Raw genomic sequence first — 15958 nt, forward strand, 5'->3', positions numbered from 1 at the left:
TCTAATCAAATGCAACATCAGGTGAACTGGGCAACGCCCAAAAGATGTGGATAGGTTACTACATACAAAAATAAAAAATGAAATAAAAATTCAACCATAAAAATGTACGCTACATACAGGAGCAAGGGCCTTCGCTCAATTCGAAGTTTCTTGTGGGCACACATGCGTCATGAATCATGGATTATCGTTAGCTCTTAACTCGTATGTCCAGTGTGTCCAGTGTGCCAAGTGGAGAGAGCTTCCTGACGGGAGCCAGACGCAACCCAATCCCCAACTTTGAGCCTCCCCAGAAGGAGAACAGCATGCTAGAGTTCACGGTAATTGATGCGTAATCCGCCTAGGGGGGTCTCCGGTTTCCGCGGCCGAGAGCCAGTCAAATGCACCCCATTGGAGTTGACCAGGTCCATTGACAGGGAATCTTTTGACCTTTGTGCCTGGCACTTGAATCCTACATGCACACGTAGTGATTTCCTGGACACCCTCGCCCCCTCTCCCATGGCCTCTTCCAAACTACGGTCATAGAGCCAGCCGGCGCGTCAATTCGGACTGAAGCCTCCCCGGAGCTACCGCCGGTAGTAACTATTGGCAAACTGTATTCAACCTGGAGCATATATAGTCGGGGGTAGCCGCATGTCTTGCAATTTGCATCTCCCCGCTCGGACAATTGAGTCGCTCCACGTCCGACTTTGAGTCTCGCCGCGCCGTCGGCCATTCACCGACTTGCTATCCGGAGGGCACTCAGAGAAAGCAACAACCACCGAAGTCTATAGTCTGTGCGAGAACACACATCATATCTAGCGGGCCCTGTGCGTCTAGGATATCACTGCATGCGAACATTGCACTGAACCATCAGCTCCCTCGCTTCCAATAGCAGAGCATCGACCTGTGCACCCTCCCAAAATGCAACCCGCCAAGCTGCCGTTCCTCCTCCACGCCGCCATCGAGACGGCGGCGGCCGGGTCTTTCATCCTCAAGCCCGACACTCAGCTACCGAATCCGTCCGTCGCAGCCCAGCTGGTGCTGCAGTCCCTGGGCGGCCTGCTCATGAGCACGAACCTGATATGTCTAATCTTCGCAGCGCGCCCCGTCTTCGACGAGACCAGCAGGCTCGTGGCGGCGTCGTTGGCGTTTTGGCACGTTTGGCCGTGCCATCGCGCCTACGTGCGGCTCACGCGACCCGAGGTGGATGGTAAGGCGAAGGGTGACGACAAGACCGCGAAGATCGCGAAGACCCTTGGGGGGCCTGGCGTCCATCTGGGGGTGCATTTAGGATTGTTCGTGCTGCTTGTAGGTACTGCTGTTGTAGGATAGAAAAAGGAGAAAAAGGAGAAAAAGGAGGGAGCAAAAAGAAAAAGTTTCCTCAAGCAAAAACACAGTACCGATCTATGGGTTTGGAGTTATGATATGTGATGCAAGTTGGACAACCGCAAGTTTTCAACGGTCACCTCTAACCCCCCCAGTCTAACATTGGGATATCTTCATGAATGTACAAACTTTTGATTTATATCAACACCTTCCCCATCCCTCTCTAGTTCCGGAACAGTCGGAGACCCTCCTCCTCGGCGTCGACCTCGTCGTCGTCCTCCATCTCGGCATCAGAAGCCTGCTCGGTAAGCTCCATCTTCTGCCCGAACAGAGTGCCAAACAGACGGTCGACGGCGTCCAGCTCCCACGTCTTGCGGTCCTCAGGTGCCATGAAGTTCTGCAGCTTCTCGTGGATGTTGAACCGCATCTTGCGGCCCTTGCTCGCCCTCCTGTCAACGTGCTTCTTCGTCTTGGCCTCCTTCATCGCCGCCCACCGGACGGTCGGCTGCGCAGACGCGCCGCCGGAGTCGGATGTGCGCTGCTCGACGAGCTCCTTGAGGAGGAGCTGATAAAAGTCGGCGTCGTCATAAATCTCGGCGTCCTCGTTCATCTTGCGTGCGACCTGCGCGGGCGCACAGGAGCGCGGCGTGCGCGTGCGCTTGATGAGGCGTTCGGCGTTGAGGAGCTGGTCCTCGATGCTGGCAACGACGGACTGCTGGTTGGAGATGAGGTTGCGAGACTTCACTTCCACCGTCGCGCTGCGCGTCTTGCCGGACCACGTCTCGAGCACCTTCTTGCGGTACTTGGCCGCGCGCTGCTCGGCCTCCTGGATCCCCTCCCAGATGGCTTCGTCTGAGGTCGAGGCATCCACCTCGGCCCTCTTCCGCTTGCCGCCCGCCCGCGCGAGTTCCGCGGGGAGAAGGCTGGCGCGGAAGCTGTCGAGGGTGTTGAGCAGCTTCAGCGCCGCCTCCTCGGCCGCCTCGTAAGGCTCCGAGCCCTGGTCCTCCTCAGACTCCACAGTGGAGAAGGAGTTGGTAGCGACGAGCGCCTTCTGCAGCCTGATGCGGATGTTGAGGAGGCCGTCAAAGGTCTTGCGCTGTTCGCGGACGGCGAGGCCCTTTTGCGCGTCCTGCTGCGCCGCGGCGGAGATTGTCGCGGCCAGAGCTTTCTGGCCCTCGCTCATGAGCCTCCGTTGCTCGGCTCTGGGGTCGGCCTTGTTGGAGGACTTGCGGCGGGGCTTTTCGTCGTCGTCGTCGTCGTCATCGTCATCGTCGTCCGAGTCTTCCTCCGAGTCTCCGGCCGACTCGTCGTCGGAGCCTAGCTCCTCATCGTCCTCCTCATCCTCGTCGTCTTCGTCTTCTGAATCCTCAAGACCATCCATCAGGTCATCTTCGCTGCCTTCTGAATCGTCCAGCTCGTCGACATCGTCCTCGTCATCCTCCTCTTCCTCATCAGAGATGAAATCAGAAGCGGTAGGCCGCTTGCTGCGCTTCCCCTTCTTGTCCTTCGGCTGTGAGCTGCCGCGAAACACAAAGCCTTCGAGCTTCTCCTCGTCGCTCTCGCCGAGGGCGTCGTCGCTTGAGATCTCCAAGTCTTCGTCGCCGGCCCTCGCTTCGTCGGCGGCCAGGTCCGCGGTCTCGGGGTCATCAAACTCTTCGCCGCTTGAACCGATATCCTCCTTCGCGTCCTCAAATACGTCGCTGTTGTCTTCGTCGCTCGACTCATTCAGCGCATCTCGGCTGACGCGGGCGCCGCGGTACTGCGGGCCGAGAGAGACGCCCTCCTTTTCACGGAGCTTGCTCTTGCTGTAAAAAAAAAAAAACGGTAAGCATACGCTCCAGACGTGTAAGTAATCAAAATGAGCTGTACCCAACAGTGACATAGTGCTCGGTGCCCGCATTCTCATCTGCGCTCTCTTCACTTCCGCTTTCGCTCTCGCTCTCCCCAGCAGGTTCGGCCTCGGGGTCAAGATCTAGAAGAAAATGTAAGTCAATGTTGCAGAAACGCAGCCGCGCATGAAAGCGCATCACATACCCTTGGGCGCCTTTTCCTCCCATTCGGGAGCTCTTCTACGGCCTGCCATTGTGTTGTCCGGCGCGGTTTGTATGGCGATTGGTAGGGGAGTCCGCTAGGCGAAATTTCTGGGCTTCAAGAAACTTTTTGACGGTGAAGCGCGGCAAAATCAAAGGACCCCACCAACGCAAGCCATTACATAAGCCCGACACAGTTCTCCGGGGGAACGACGATCCTGCACTGGGTGGTGTGTCAGAGGTCTGTACTGTGCACCCGTACACTTGAATGACCTGGGGAATTGAGCCGTGTGCACTCACCCCTGCAGCAGCAGTGCATATCAACGAGACTACGGAGTGTGTATGGAATGTTTGTTCGCAAAATTTCAAGCCCATGAGACCCCCAATGTAATTGAGCTGCTTTTCACATTTTGGCGAGCATTTGTCGCTCATTTGGACGGTTTTCGTTCCATCTAGCAGAATCATGCAGAGTCGGATTAAGCTGTCGTCTATTTGGCTATCATCGTCCAACAGCCTTCTGCACCATCGCCATGCTTTGTTCGAAGTGAACTGCTCGACCTCTCATAGCGTAGCAAATAACCCTGTCATATACTTGAGTCTAGAGAGAGTGCTGTGGGTGAGGATCGGGGCCAATCCAATCTGTGACTACCTGGAATGAACGACACGATTCGATGCCGCTGTTAGTGTCAGAAGGGAGTCCAATTATTATGGGCTCTCGCCACTAGCAATCTCAATGCGCACAGGGTGATCTGGTGCCATCGTTATATGGCGAATGACTGTAATTCCTGGGTCCAGTATCTACGGATGGCGTGAGTAGTGGTTGTGCCGTCGCCTGGGGCAAGCCGGAATAGCCTCAATTGACAATTGCATGGCCAAAAACTAGTCACTCATCGATTGCACCAATTCCCGGTGGGGATCTGGGCGAGAATGATGCCGACTTGGCGGGGCCGATTGACAGCCGGATTACCAAGCGGTCACGTGAAGCACTGACAGACGGGCGGCGCGGGAAAGCCCCGTCCTAAACAAGTGAGGCTAAGGGACAAGTACCTGGCCTGGGGCAGGCAGGGGGCAAAATCACCATTACTCGCCTGCTCCCCATCACTCGACTCTCGCTTACGAACAGAGCAGGAAACCAAAAGTCACGGAGCCTCGTTATGCAATGGAGCAGATTGAGACGCAGGTCAGCGACCTGCGCTATTTGACCCAAGCAGCCGTCCCTTTGCCGCCTGACCACGCTGCCGTTGCTTATTCTCCACACAATCACTCTGTCCATTCCCCCCTTTCCGCGACCCCCGGAGACAATTCCGCACACCAAGCAGGGGCTTCCAGAGGCGCTCATGGTGTCGGGACGCCTGGTTCAAGCTCCGTGTCTGGCTCCAAGAGGAAGTCTGAGGATGAGAGCAATGCTGCCAAGCAGCAGAGAAGCAAGAGGAATAGGGTGCGTTGTCTTTCCATCATCTGCACCTGTACCTATCCCTACACGCCTGTGACCTCCAATCCCATCCTGTGTTGTGCCCTGCCCGAACCTGTGGAACTCCAGGAAGCTGATAGCGCTTGTGCCAGTACATATCCATTGCCTGGTAAGATCATCTCCGTCCCCGGTGTGTTCTTCCCTACAGCGAGGGCGTAGACTCTCCTGCGCGCATGCGGCCGGCCCAATGCCGTTGCGACACTGCCTTGCTGCGCTGCGTCTTGCCATCGACCCAATAGCATACTCGAATCATTGCCCTCCATAGACTACGACTCGACCCTACCAGAACAGGCTCACTAACCCATTTCTCCTTCTCCCGTAGCAACGAGTGCAAAAGACGCAAAATCAAGTGCAATGGCGAGACTCCCTGTCAGCGATGCGGCAACCTCAATCTGGCGTGCCTTTACGCCCCCAACTGCTGCTCCAACAACTTCAAGGACTCGGACGAGTACAAGATGATGACGAACCAGATGGAGCGCTTGCAAGAGCAGGTTGATACCCTCTACCAAAGTATGAATGCTCTCCGGTCCGATGCCCTTCGCCTTGCGCCCATCCAGGACAAAGTAATGCCCTTCCCATCGAGCACAGTTCAGGCCTCCCCGGCGAGCTCCCTGTCTTCTCTCCAACGGCCTGAGTTGACCCAAGCCAAACAGGCATCCTTCCGCGGACCCACAAGCATGGCCTTCAGTCTAGACGTCGCAAACACAACCATTCACAACATGGGCTACAAGGGCATAGATGACAGCGAGGATTTGGGCACACCCATGGCCCTGCCCGACGAAAGTCCTTTCCGAATGGCTTCTCGGGAACCTCCAGCTGACCCCTTGTGGGATATTAGCAAGGAGGAGATGATCCGCTTATGTCGTCTGCATGAAGAAGAGGTCGGCATCATGTACCCTGTCATGAAGATGCAGTCCGTCATCGAGCATGTCCGTCACTTGACGGCTTTCATGGAGTCAGCTAGGAAGCAGGGACTCACACCGAGTCTGAATGATGAAAAGACCCTCCAGTTGAAGATCGTAATGAGCTGTGCTCTCGTCGTGGAAGAACATGGGTACAGCGAGAAGGCATGCAAGCTCATTGATAGCATGGACGCCGTTCTCAACCGCAAACTTATGGTGGAATCAGTCGACTACACAAGTCTTCCGGCTCTAGCTCTTCTCGCTGGCTACAGATTCTTGGCCAATGAGGAGATCCTAGCGTGGCGGGTCATAGGCCAAGTTGCTAGGTTATGTCTAGAAATGGGCATTCACCGGACGACTGGTATCATGCAGATCCAAAACGAAGAAGACAGGAAGAATGTCCTGAACAGTTTCTGGTCGGCATACGTTCTGGATAGAAGATGGGCATTCAACACAGGCCTGCCGTATGCGGTCCCAGATGAGGAGATCGACCCAGAGCTGCCCTTGCCCGTAAGCAGCTTCCCTTTATGTGGCCTCGTAGTGATGTAGTCTTGCTCACAACTACCCAGGAAGAGCATCCATATCTCGTTGCTATGATCACCTACTCAAGGTTAGGTGCGAAGGTCTGGCGCCAGGTTGCACATTTCGGCCCTGTGCTGGCTCGCGAACTTCGATATGAAGACATGGAGCAGCTAGACCAGGAGATTCTGCAGTGGTATGAAAATGTACCAGAAGAGGTCAAACTCCGCAACTGGGACAAAGAGAAACAAATGACCTCGACGCCATCATATAATCTGCAACGACTGCGTATCTGGACATATCTCCGTTTCAACCAGGTTTGTCTTTTGCAAATGTCCACCGGGCCAACACTAACTCAGCATCAGATCCGTATTTGGCTGTACACACCGATTCTCCACAGCGCTACAAGCATCATGAGCCACTTTGCCCAGGCTAAGCGTGCTGTTGATCTGGCCAAAGATACAATCCGGTATCTTAGTCACCTCAACAACACAACAAATCTGTATCGCAAGCTCCAGGTGTTCTACCACCAGTTTCTCACCTCGGCGATATCTGTTCTCTTCCTGGCGTCTGTCCATGCTCCAGTCAGGTTCAGCTCCACGTGCCGAGAGGAGTTCTACATGGCCCTGGAGCTTGTCAAGAACCTTTCAGCCAAGAGTTGGGTATCAAAGCGTTTGTGGCGCACAATTAGTTCGCTCAAAGAAGTTGCACCAAGCATCGGTCTTCGTAATCAGCCGGACGAAGATGCACACAGCTCTGCGGCCATGACTATGGCCGGTCTGGCAACTGGGCGCATGTCGACCAGCCCAGCTGCAATCGCTCCTTTCGGGCGCTCTTCTGTATCGGCCACGACGCCTACGATGCCTCCACAGCAGCAAACCTCCAACATGGACACCGGACATTCACCAAATAATGGAGTCCGCATTCAAAACGAAATGAGTCGAATCTTCGAGGGCTATTTGGGACTCAACGGCTCAATATCTGCGGGGGATGATGGCTTTGGCGGGACGCCCGGTGCTGGCCTACCCCCAACCACGGATGGGATGTCGAACCCATATGTCGACAACGTATTCTTCCATTTTAGGGAGATGTTCTAACCCTCACCACAATGACTTGTTTCTAGTTCTGTTCATGCGTAAGTAGCATCTGCCTTGTGCTCAGCAAAAATAAAGCGCCGACTTCGACAACAACGTTCACGATGTACACGTTGCATTATAAAAGCATGAATTTAATGTATATCATCACTTCACTATCTTAGCCTTTTTACAACCCGAACCACTTCAAGTCTTGTTCCTCCTGAACCGGTACAGTATGGCCAACTCCCAGTGCAGAGTAGCCCACAAGCTTAGTGCCGTCACCATAGACCACCTCCGTGTATCCGCTTAGAGGAGTGTTCGTATTGTTTTTGGTAAAGCTCACGCCGTGAATCGTAGACCACTCCTTCAGTTGCTCGGCCAAGTTGGGATACTTCACCAGTGAGTCTGCCGTGCCGTGGAACGTCTGAATGCGTGGGTAACTTCCGTTGTACCCGGGGTACATGGCGCGTACCTGCGCTGCCCACTGTTCGCCCGTCTTAACAATCTGCCCGTTGGCGCACTTTGGATCGGCACTGATGGGGCTCGAGCCGGGCGAGCCTGCCAAGCACCCAGCTGCGACGCCCGAGTAGCACGAACTTGCGGCAAAAAGGTCTGGATACGTGGCCGAGAGGACGTTGGTCATCATGCAGCCCGAAGAGCTACCAGTCACAAAGACGCGGGACTGGTCGGCTTTGTAGTGGTCAATGGTGTAACGGATCATGTTAGCGAGGCCCGTGGAGTCGCCGCCGCCTTCGCGTGTGAGGCTTTGGGTGGATGCGACGTCCCAACAGTTGAAGTCCCTGGAAGAAGATGGGTAGATGACGATGAAGGTGCCCTTTTGGTCGGAGAGAGGGATGTATTCTGCCTGCCGGGAGTAGGCCAAGCCGGAGCCGCCACAGCCATGGAGGGCGAGGATGATGGCTGGCGAGGGAGAGAGAGTTGGCGGGACCGAGATGTACATCGTCAAACCCGTTGGGTTGGAACCGAAGTTTATGACTCGTTGGAGAGCCGCGCGGGCTGGCTGGAGGCAGGGGACGACGGCAAGGAGGATGTTGATGAAATGCATTTTGATCTTGGTCTCTTGATAGGTAAATCTGTCTCGGGTGGGAATGAAGAATGCTGGAGGATCAAATAAATTCTCTGGCCGTGACCTTACTTTTATACACGAAGAAGTGTGTCCAAGAACCAGCTCAACCACCTGGAAGAAGCTCAACTCCTACGTTGGTTAGGATAAATGGCAGGCCTCGGTTCATTACAAGATCAAAGCGCATCCAAACATCCCTTAGGCCGCGCATCGTCATTTCTCACCAAGTGCAATTTGTTGTATGCAACACAAAAAGCGGAGGGAAGTGGCTTTCAGCCGTAGAGACCACGGACAAGAATTGTTAGCTATATATGGAAAACGTTGCGATTTGCTGGGGCGGAGATTGTACTTTCGAGTCCTTGAACATCCAAGAGCTCAAAAAGTTTCGGCAACAGCAATCGGTAGTTGGAGATGTCTTCTTGGGCGTTGCGGCAACGACGATTGGTGGCAATACAACCCAAACCGAAAAGAGAAGGTTGTTGCCTCGTAGCAGTCAACGGGGGTTGGCTGCAACGAAAGGACTCCTCGGTTGCAACCCCGCGCGACTAGGGCCTGCCTCGGTACCGGAGGGATTGGCGTTGCATTGCAAGTCGTGTTTGTGAGAGATTGACATCAGGGCGACGGGAAGAAAAAGGAAAACGGTGAGGCCAGACCGTGATGGTCATAATTCTGTGGGGAAACGGTATCTTTCCGGAGCAGGACCGAGACTTTCTTTTAGCCGGCCCCGCTCTGCGCGGGAGACACCGATGTGGAGCGGAGATGGGTTCAGCAAGCAGCGTTTGGGTGCGCAGGCTCGAGGGATATTGTTGGCATCGGATCTTGAGTTTAATTAATGAGGCGAACGAGCCATTGATTAACATAACTTCCTTGTACAAAAATGCTCAGAGAGACATTCTCATTAAGTATCTAATGTCTCAAGAATACGATCTCTGTTTCGTGCGTATGGTATATGGCACGAATGAGACTTCTCCTCTGTGGGCACTGGGGAGGAATTAAGCGAAAACAAGTGACTCAAAGTTGGCAAGGTGTGCCGGCTAGATAATAAGAGTGGGAGCCAAGGGTTGTCGAGAAAAAGAGCAGCATCATTTGGGTTTGCCAAGTTTCGCGTCTGATGAGATTTAACCATAGAAGTCCCCGGCCTGAGTTCTAGAAACGAGGTCGTCCAAGCATCAATCGCGAATTCGAATGATATTTTACTGTCTTTTCCCTAAGTGCACGCCTTGGTTACATCGTAGAGTGCGTTGAATCCAAGCCTATCGCGCGGCATAAGGTAGTCACGTATATGGGGCGCCCCATGCGAGGCGCAGGCTTTGACTGTTGCCTAGAGACAGGGGTATATACCCTCCATTTCCAACCTGGCAAGAGTTGAGACTTTTATTCCAACGCGTGTGAGATCTTTGGTCGTGACATAGTTTCGTGGTGATTTAAACGATTAAACGATGGTAGAAAAACACAACTATTCACAACGATCAGCTATCTTGACCTCGAAAACGATATGGAGATGGTTTTTGACCAGACGCCAACCGGCGCAAGCAGAACAGCGCTGTCTTTTCCAGAGCCTTCCATTCGAGATTCACTATGAAATAGCCTCCTACCTCGACTATGTCAGCATTTTAAGATTGACGGCCACCAATCACCAACTACACGAGCGATTCAACCCCAAGACGATGATGTTGTGGTGTCCCTTTCAAAGCCTACCCTTCAAAATTCACTACAAAATAGCCTCCTACCTCAGTTATCCCGACATTCGGAGAATGGCAGGCACAAACCACCACTTCTACAAGTACCTCAACCCTATGACCTTAATGGAATGGCGGGCAGGACTCCGTTATCACATGAGTCGGCCCCGACGCTACAGCGTTCTGCGCAACGGAGATCCTTGGGTTTGTTATGGATGCCATCGCTTTCTCCCCCGGGAACGTTTTGGAGACGACATGGCCAAATACTACACCGATTACTATCGGTATAAAAAAACCCACCACTACCTTCGTTGTTGGGACTGTGCCATCCGCCAGAAAATCTATGGTCATTTAAAGCCTGTGAAGTATCATGGTGTCGTGTATTACATCTGCCGCCGATGCGACAACGTATGGACTCATTCTCAGCCTGAAAGATGCCGCAGGGTTGAGATCCGCATCAAAGCCGACGACATTCACAGTGAGAAGGACAAGGGCTGGAAGTATATGGTTACAGTCTGTAATGATCCCAACAGTGACAGCGAGTCTAGTCCCACAGAGAAATAGAAGGATGCTCAGAAGTTTAAGATGTTTATCTGCAAGATTCCAGGGAGAGGAATGGGTTTGCATAGTAATCAAATCTGGCTCACAAACTCTCTACGAAGGAATAATGACTGAAACGAATCATAAATTTATTGAAAAACTAGAGCATGAACATGAGCTACATCTGAATTATGACCCAAAGATTGCTAAAAAGTCCTAGTACGGTGAGGTGAAATTTCTTTTTGAGAAAAGCCAGCTTCAACCCTCGACTAAACCTCTATTTTGGCTGTTGGCCTGACTAATGCTCTCTAATGTCTTCGTCCAGCTCTTGAAGGCTGTAAAAGCCAGCCGTTCATCTTTAGTTCAAAATACATATGCGCATTGACGCCTTTCTCAAATCTTGCAGGATCGGAAAAGATCACCGCGAGTCTGAAACTGGGAGAGTCCCGATTTCAAGGCGCCTTGACGTCATATTCAAGTCGCTGAACGGCTGTTCGTTGATCGACACCACGTGTAGTTATTCACACGCTGCCCGTCCCAGACAACTATGGCTAGTACTAAGGATTTACTTTTATAGCAGAAACTTCTGAGCTGAGCGTGCGAGAACTATGAAGCAACCTGTTCGGTATCATAACCTAAACTGACGTAGGCTTTGATTGATCGATGGATTCTGCCTCCAGTAATGTGACCGCCTCACACTTCCAATTCCACTGCCTCGCAGTGTATGTTCTCGAGAAAGAAGTGAAAGAGACAAAACAGCTGGGTAATCATATATATGTCCTTGAGAGAGATCCATCACCTGAAGAACGTCATCTTTAGTTTACTGGAATGTGACAATGATGGGAGTGACCCGGGATACCAAGGATGCTGTAAGCCAGCTCCATCCATGACCTCAACCATTTACTCAATATTCTACCGACGGAAACTGAGTGTATGTGGATAGTCGCAAGCGTGCCAGAATGTCCGATGCTCTTCTGTCGTTGCCTTGGGAAATGAAAGTGCCATAGCTACATGACGCACCAAATCCTCGAAACTGGGTTGCTGGCTGTCCAGGATTGCCCGAGCAGCCAGAGTATTTCTGACAAGTTGATGTTTCATCAGCATAATGTTAACTCAAAGATTTTTTTGGATCTGTACAGCCCAAAGACGGAGTATTGCCCACCGCCTTTTTTATGACTGCGTTTACACTCTGAGATTTTGTCAAGAATCTGGAACGGGCCAACTGGGATTCTTCATATCTCTTCCTGCGGGGGTTCCACTACGTCAGTAGAGACGCCAATATTGGATTGCATTTCGTATATGCAATAAGGCTCGATATGTATAATAATAAGTGCTTTTTGGGTATTAATTTGCCTCTTCTGCGAGACGATGAAGCTACAAAGGCTCTTATATGAGCAAGAATGCTATTTTGTCTGTGTCAATATTTTAGAAAACAAATGTAGAATAACAGTAAATTTGCAAGAACTCAGAACATATATGCCAGTTCTGACAATCTACACGGGCAAAACCTTTGCTGGACTTCGTTCTCGGAGCGCTTCAGTACTATGAAGCAATCTTTGCCGACATTTTTATTTATTCAAGTTGTTGTGTCCTATACTTTATTCATCATATTTCGTTTTTAATAAATGTCTTTGCTGTTTAATCTGTAGCTTTAATAGATTCTTTCTGGCTGTAACTTTTTTCAGTAGTTTAAAACTTAGAAGATGGTGTCGGAAATGCCAACTCTGGCGGCGAGGTGTGAGGAATGCACTATAAGTTCATTCCTCTTTACCCACGGGATTTCATACTTCAAGGTTTACAGAGAAAACTGGATATGACGGGAGGATCTACGACTATCGCAGCGGTTATGGAGGTACTCACTGTGTCGAATAGTGTTATATTCAACGGGCGTCACGAAGGTCAGGTTGATAATCTGAGGCACAGATACTGCTATGAACGTTCAAAATCGAGAAAGACTAGAAAGTGAGTGTGCTGTTGTAAAAAACAATTGAGGTGGCATAAACACACTGAGGACTTCTTAGCATGGATATGCTAGGTGGGTGATTACTACTCGAGCTGCCTACCAAGTCATGTAACTGATGGTAACAAAATAGCTGCAATCAACTGTAGTCATCTAACGTTTTGACTTCCATTTCATGCAACGATGGAAGTGTCTATAAAATTCTATAACCAAAGAAGTATGGCTTATATCACGATTTGCATTGGTAGATAATGCTGCACAAGAAGGCAATGCATCTAATCTGGGCCTTGACAATGGAATGTCTGCAAAGGGCAGTGAGCGCTTGTTGGTTTGACTGAAGTGGAAAAGTCAAGTTGCAAATTTTGGGAATCTTATCAGCTACAGCACTTACAAGACGTCTTGCCTAAAGCCGGAAGAGGCTGCGGTCGGCTTCTCTTCTTAATCCTGGTTCTAACACCGTTAAGATCCACTGTATCTAGCGATGTGGAGATATCATGGTAATGTACACTTAGTCCCGAGACCCCTAGTCAGAATACGCGTACAAGCCTTAGGCCCAGTGGCTTATTTAGCTCGAAGGATCACGATATAGGGAGCGGAGATCCGGATAGGAAGTGCGGAAACGGCCAAGGGAGCATGAGGATGCGGTGGGGCAAGGACGGGAACCCTTACTGAGGCGAGCGGAGTTGAAGGGACTTGCCACCACGATCTCATTTCCAAAGACGGTAAATGGGGGTTCAATCAAGCTTTCATCGAACATCCGTAGCCCCGTAACATCCGGCTTAGTGTAAATGTTCCAAAGGCCTGCAGATCTGCATGTCGGTCGCAGCCGGTGGAAAACGGGGATTGTGACGCTGGCCACTGGGGGGTTGACAGGGGGTTTGGTACTGGGCTTCGGGATGTGGGAGGGGTCCCGTCATCTATTTAGAGGACCTTTAAGAGGGGCGGAACGTAACACCAGAAAGTCTGCCTACGCGGGAGTCGAAGGATAAAGATGAATAACTCTATTGTCAACTGAACTGACGTATGAAGTGTCATTGTGGTCCTAGTTCTGTCACTCTGACATCTCTAAGCCGACTAGTTGGATATGACAATCGCATGTATCATGTCCTTAAACAGTCTCGTTGGTCACCTCCATAGCCTTGTTGACGACAGTATTATGAGCATTACCAGCTTCATAATCTTTGTCTTCATATGGCTTGGCCCCCATATTTGTCCATGCTCGCTCTATCATTAGAGTTATCTCCTTGTCTTTTCCGCGGAAGAGCAACTCAGTGTCTCCAATGCCAAAAGCCGTGATAGATTTGTGCTACGAAAGAGTTAGATAATGTCCTGTCAGTAATACAGTTGTGTTTGTGGAAACTCACCAAACCTAGAGTCAATTTGATAACACCATCTGCCCAATAATGTTGATACAGGTTTGAGGGCGGTTTTCCTTGGAGAGCAAGTACAAGGTTGTCTGCAGCATAGGTGGCCTGCTTTATAGCAGCACGACCATTAGGGTTTGTTACACCCGCCTCAGCAACATCACCACAGACGTAGATATGAGGAAGTGAAGCAACGTCGATTTGCATCGTTGGCTTGACCTTGATGCGTCCTGATTTGGCAATGGCCTCGGGTGCAAAGTCACCAATTAGTTGAGAAGAAGGTTGCTGGCCGATAGCATTAACCTGTAAAGGAACCAAGTCAACGACTTTGCACTTAGGCCTGTCTACTAGCAGCATAACTTACCAAAAAGTCGCATTCTATCTTACGACCAGAGCGGAGGGTGACGGAACCGTTCACCGGAGAATCGGTTGTGGTCCGCTCGCCTAGGACCACCTCAATACCAAGATCCTTCAGACCTTTGAGAGCGCCGACCTGAAGCTCGTGACCGAAACGGTTCATGACCGCGTCTCTGGAATGAACCAGGGTTACATTCTTCTCTGGATATTGGTCCTTGGCATCGGCAGCAAGCTCAACGCCAGCGGCACCTCCACCAACAACAACGAGGTTTTTAGCAGCTTTGATGCGCTGCTGGAAGGCCTGGAGCAGTTTTACTCCCTCGGCCTTATTTGTTGAGCCGACTCTCGACGGCAATGACATGCCCACGCCTGATCCAGTTGCGATAACCATGTAAGAGTAAGGAATCTCTTCACCAGTGCCTTGAATGGTTATTGTCTTTTCAGTAATAGTCGACACGCGGTCGCGAACCCATCTTACAATGGACTCAGAGCCCGCAGGCAAATATGGGCCATATGGAATGAAGGTTTTGTGTTCATGTCCCTCAATGACACAGAAGCGAGGCAAAGTCCACGTGAATTGCCAATGCTGGTTAGGCTCAACGATGATGAGACGATAAGGTCCATCTGATGGCAGCGAATAAGCAATCACTCGAGCGGCATGGTAACCGGCAAATGAGGCTCCAACGACGACAATGTTGATAGGCTCGGCTTGGGTGTTCCTTGCCGCAGACCCAGCAGAAATTTTCTTGGTTGTGTAGGATCGAGAGAAGAAATCCACAAAAAGCCTTGCCGTATATCCGATGAGCTTCAAAAAGAGAATCACCTTCCGGGCTTTTTTCAACATGGCGGGCGACAGCTGGAACCCGCGGATGCTGCGGGAGCAGAGTTGGCGGAGACTCTGTTGGGTACAGAAAATAATTCAGAAGCCGGGTTGATAGGCGTGGCTTGGCTGGCCTCCTCGGCAAGCGAAAGGGGAGAAAGTAGATTGGAACGACGTATTGGAGGAGGGTATGGGCTGAAAAAGGTCAAATTAGGCGGACATCACCAATACTTATCAGATGCATCTGATTAGATCAAAAGGGGAATAATCCATCAGCGTAGCGCCATTCGGTGAACGAATCGGCTTTGAATTGACCGATGTCGCTTCGGCCGAAGTCATCCCTGCATCAACAAGATTGGTGCTGGGCGACATGCCGATGGACTTAAAAGAGGTAACCATTCGGTCTTTTGACCTTAGCTTCGGCCTTATCCTGCTTTGGGATGTGAGCCACCAATTCTCTTACGTAGACTCAATTCTAGAGTCAAAATGATTTCATTGCATTTCAATCAATGCTTCTTAGCTAGGTTTGCACAAGAGGTCAGCTTTGGCCGCCGGTGTTGTGTAGCACCGGTAGCATCGGACAGCCAATTCTGAAAGCTAGTGAACCGATTGATGATACAACTCGCCTGAGGTCTGAACAAACTGGGCGCCGAGGCAGGGAGCCAACCCCTGATACGATCATCAGGCTCAATTACTACAAAAACCCGCTCTTCTGAGAGGAAAATCATGTGCTCGGTATCATGTGCTTGTAGCCCCAGACACAAGAAATAAGAGAAAAACAGAAATGGCTAGAACGGATCAGCGGCAACAGGTGGAACGGTGGACCGAATGACTTGGCGAGACCAAGATCC

The 15958-nt window shown here is 51.3% G+C and overlaps 5 protein-coding genes across 5 annotated transcripts; 2 read left to right on the forward strand and 3 right to left on the reverse strand.

Annotated features, from left to right (window-relative positions):
* Nucleotides 1-900: 900 nt before the first annotated feature.
* On the forward strand, nt 901-1465 carry EsH8_X_000326 (uncharacterized protein; the record flags this gene model as incomplete). The annotated part of the gene is made up of 2 exons (XM_083274414.1): nt 901-1189; nt 1461-1465. 2 exons carry the CDS (start codon nt 901-903, stop codon nt 1463-1465), a joined length of 294 nt encoding a protein of 97 aa, XP_083119806.1.
* A 63-nt stretch (nt 1466-1528) lies between these two features.
* EsH8_X_000327 (apoptosis-antagonizing transcription factor) lies at nt 1529-3388 on the reverse strand (the record flags this gene model as incomplete). Its single annotated transcript, XM_083274415.1, has 3 exons — nt 1529-3110; nt 3175-3277; nt 3340-3388. 3 exons carry the CDS (start codon nt 3386-3388, stop codon nt 1529-1531), a joined length of 1734 nt encoding a protein of 577 aa, XP_083119807.1.
* Nucleotides 3389-4494: 1106 nt separating this feature from the next.
* Nucleotides 4495-7324, forward strand: EsH8_X_000328 (uncharacterized protein; the record flags this gene model as incomplete). The annotated part of the gene is made up of 5 exons (XM_083274416.1): nt 4495-4773; nt 4899-4915; nt 5129-6218; nt 6278-6544; nt 6593-7324. 5 exons carry the CDS (start codon nt 4495-4497, stop codon nt 7322-7324), a joined length of 2385 nt encoding a protein of 794 aa, XP_083119808.1.
* Nucleotides 7325-7490: 166 nt separating this feature from the next.
* On the reverse strand, nt 7491-8369 carry EsH8_X_000329 (Alpha/Beta hydrolase protein; the record flags this gene model as incomplete). Its single annotated transcript, XM_083274417.1, has 1 exon — nt 7491-8369. The coding sequence occupies one exon, from the start codon at nt 8367-8369 to the stop codon at nt 7491-7493; it is 879 nt and encodes a 292-aa protein (XP_083119809.1).
* Nucleotides 8370-13674: 5305 nt separating this feature from the next.
* Nucleotides 13675-15131, reverse strand: EsH8_X_000330 (NAD(P)/FAD-dependent oxidoreductase; the record flags this gene model as incomplete). The annotated part of the gene is made up of 3 exons (XM_083274418.1): nt 13675-13872; nt 13931-14233; nt 14295-15131. 3 exons carry the CDS (start codon nt 15129-15131, stop codon nt 13675-13677), a joined length of 1338 nt encoding a protein of 445 aa, XP_083119810.1.
* Between the last annotated feature and the right edge of the window lie 827 nt (nt 15132-15958).

Source organism: Colletotrichum jinshuiense, chromosome 10 (genome assembly GCF_051148585.1).
Source record: "Colletotrichum jinshuiense chromosome 10, complete sequence".
NCBI lineage: Eukaryota > Fungi > Ascomycota > Sordariomycetes > Glomerellales > Glomerellaceae > Colletotrichum > Colletotrichum jinshuiense.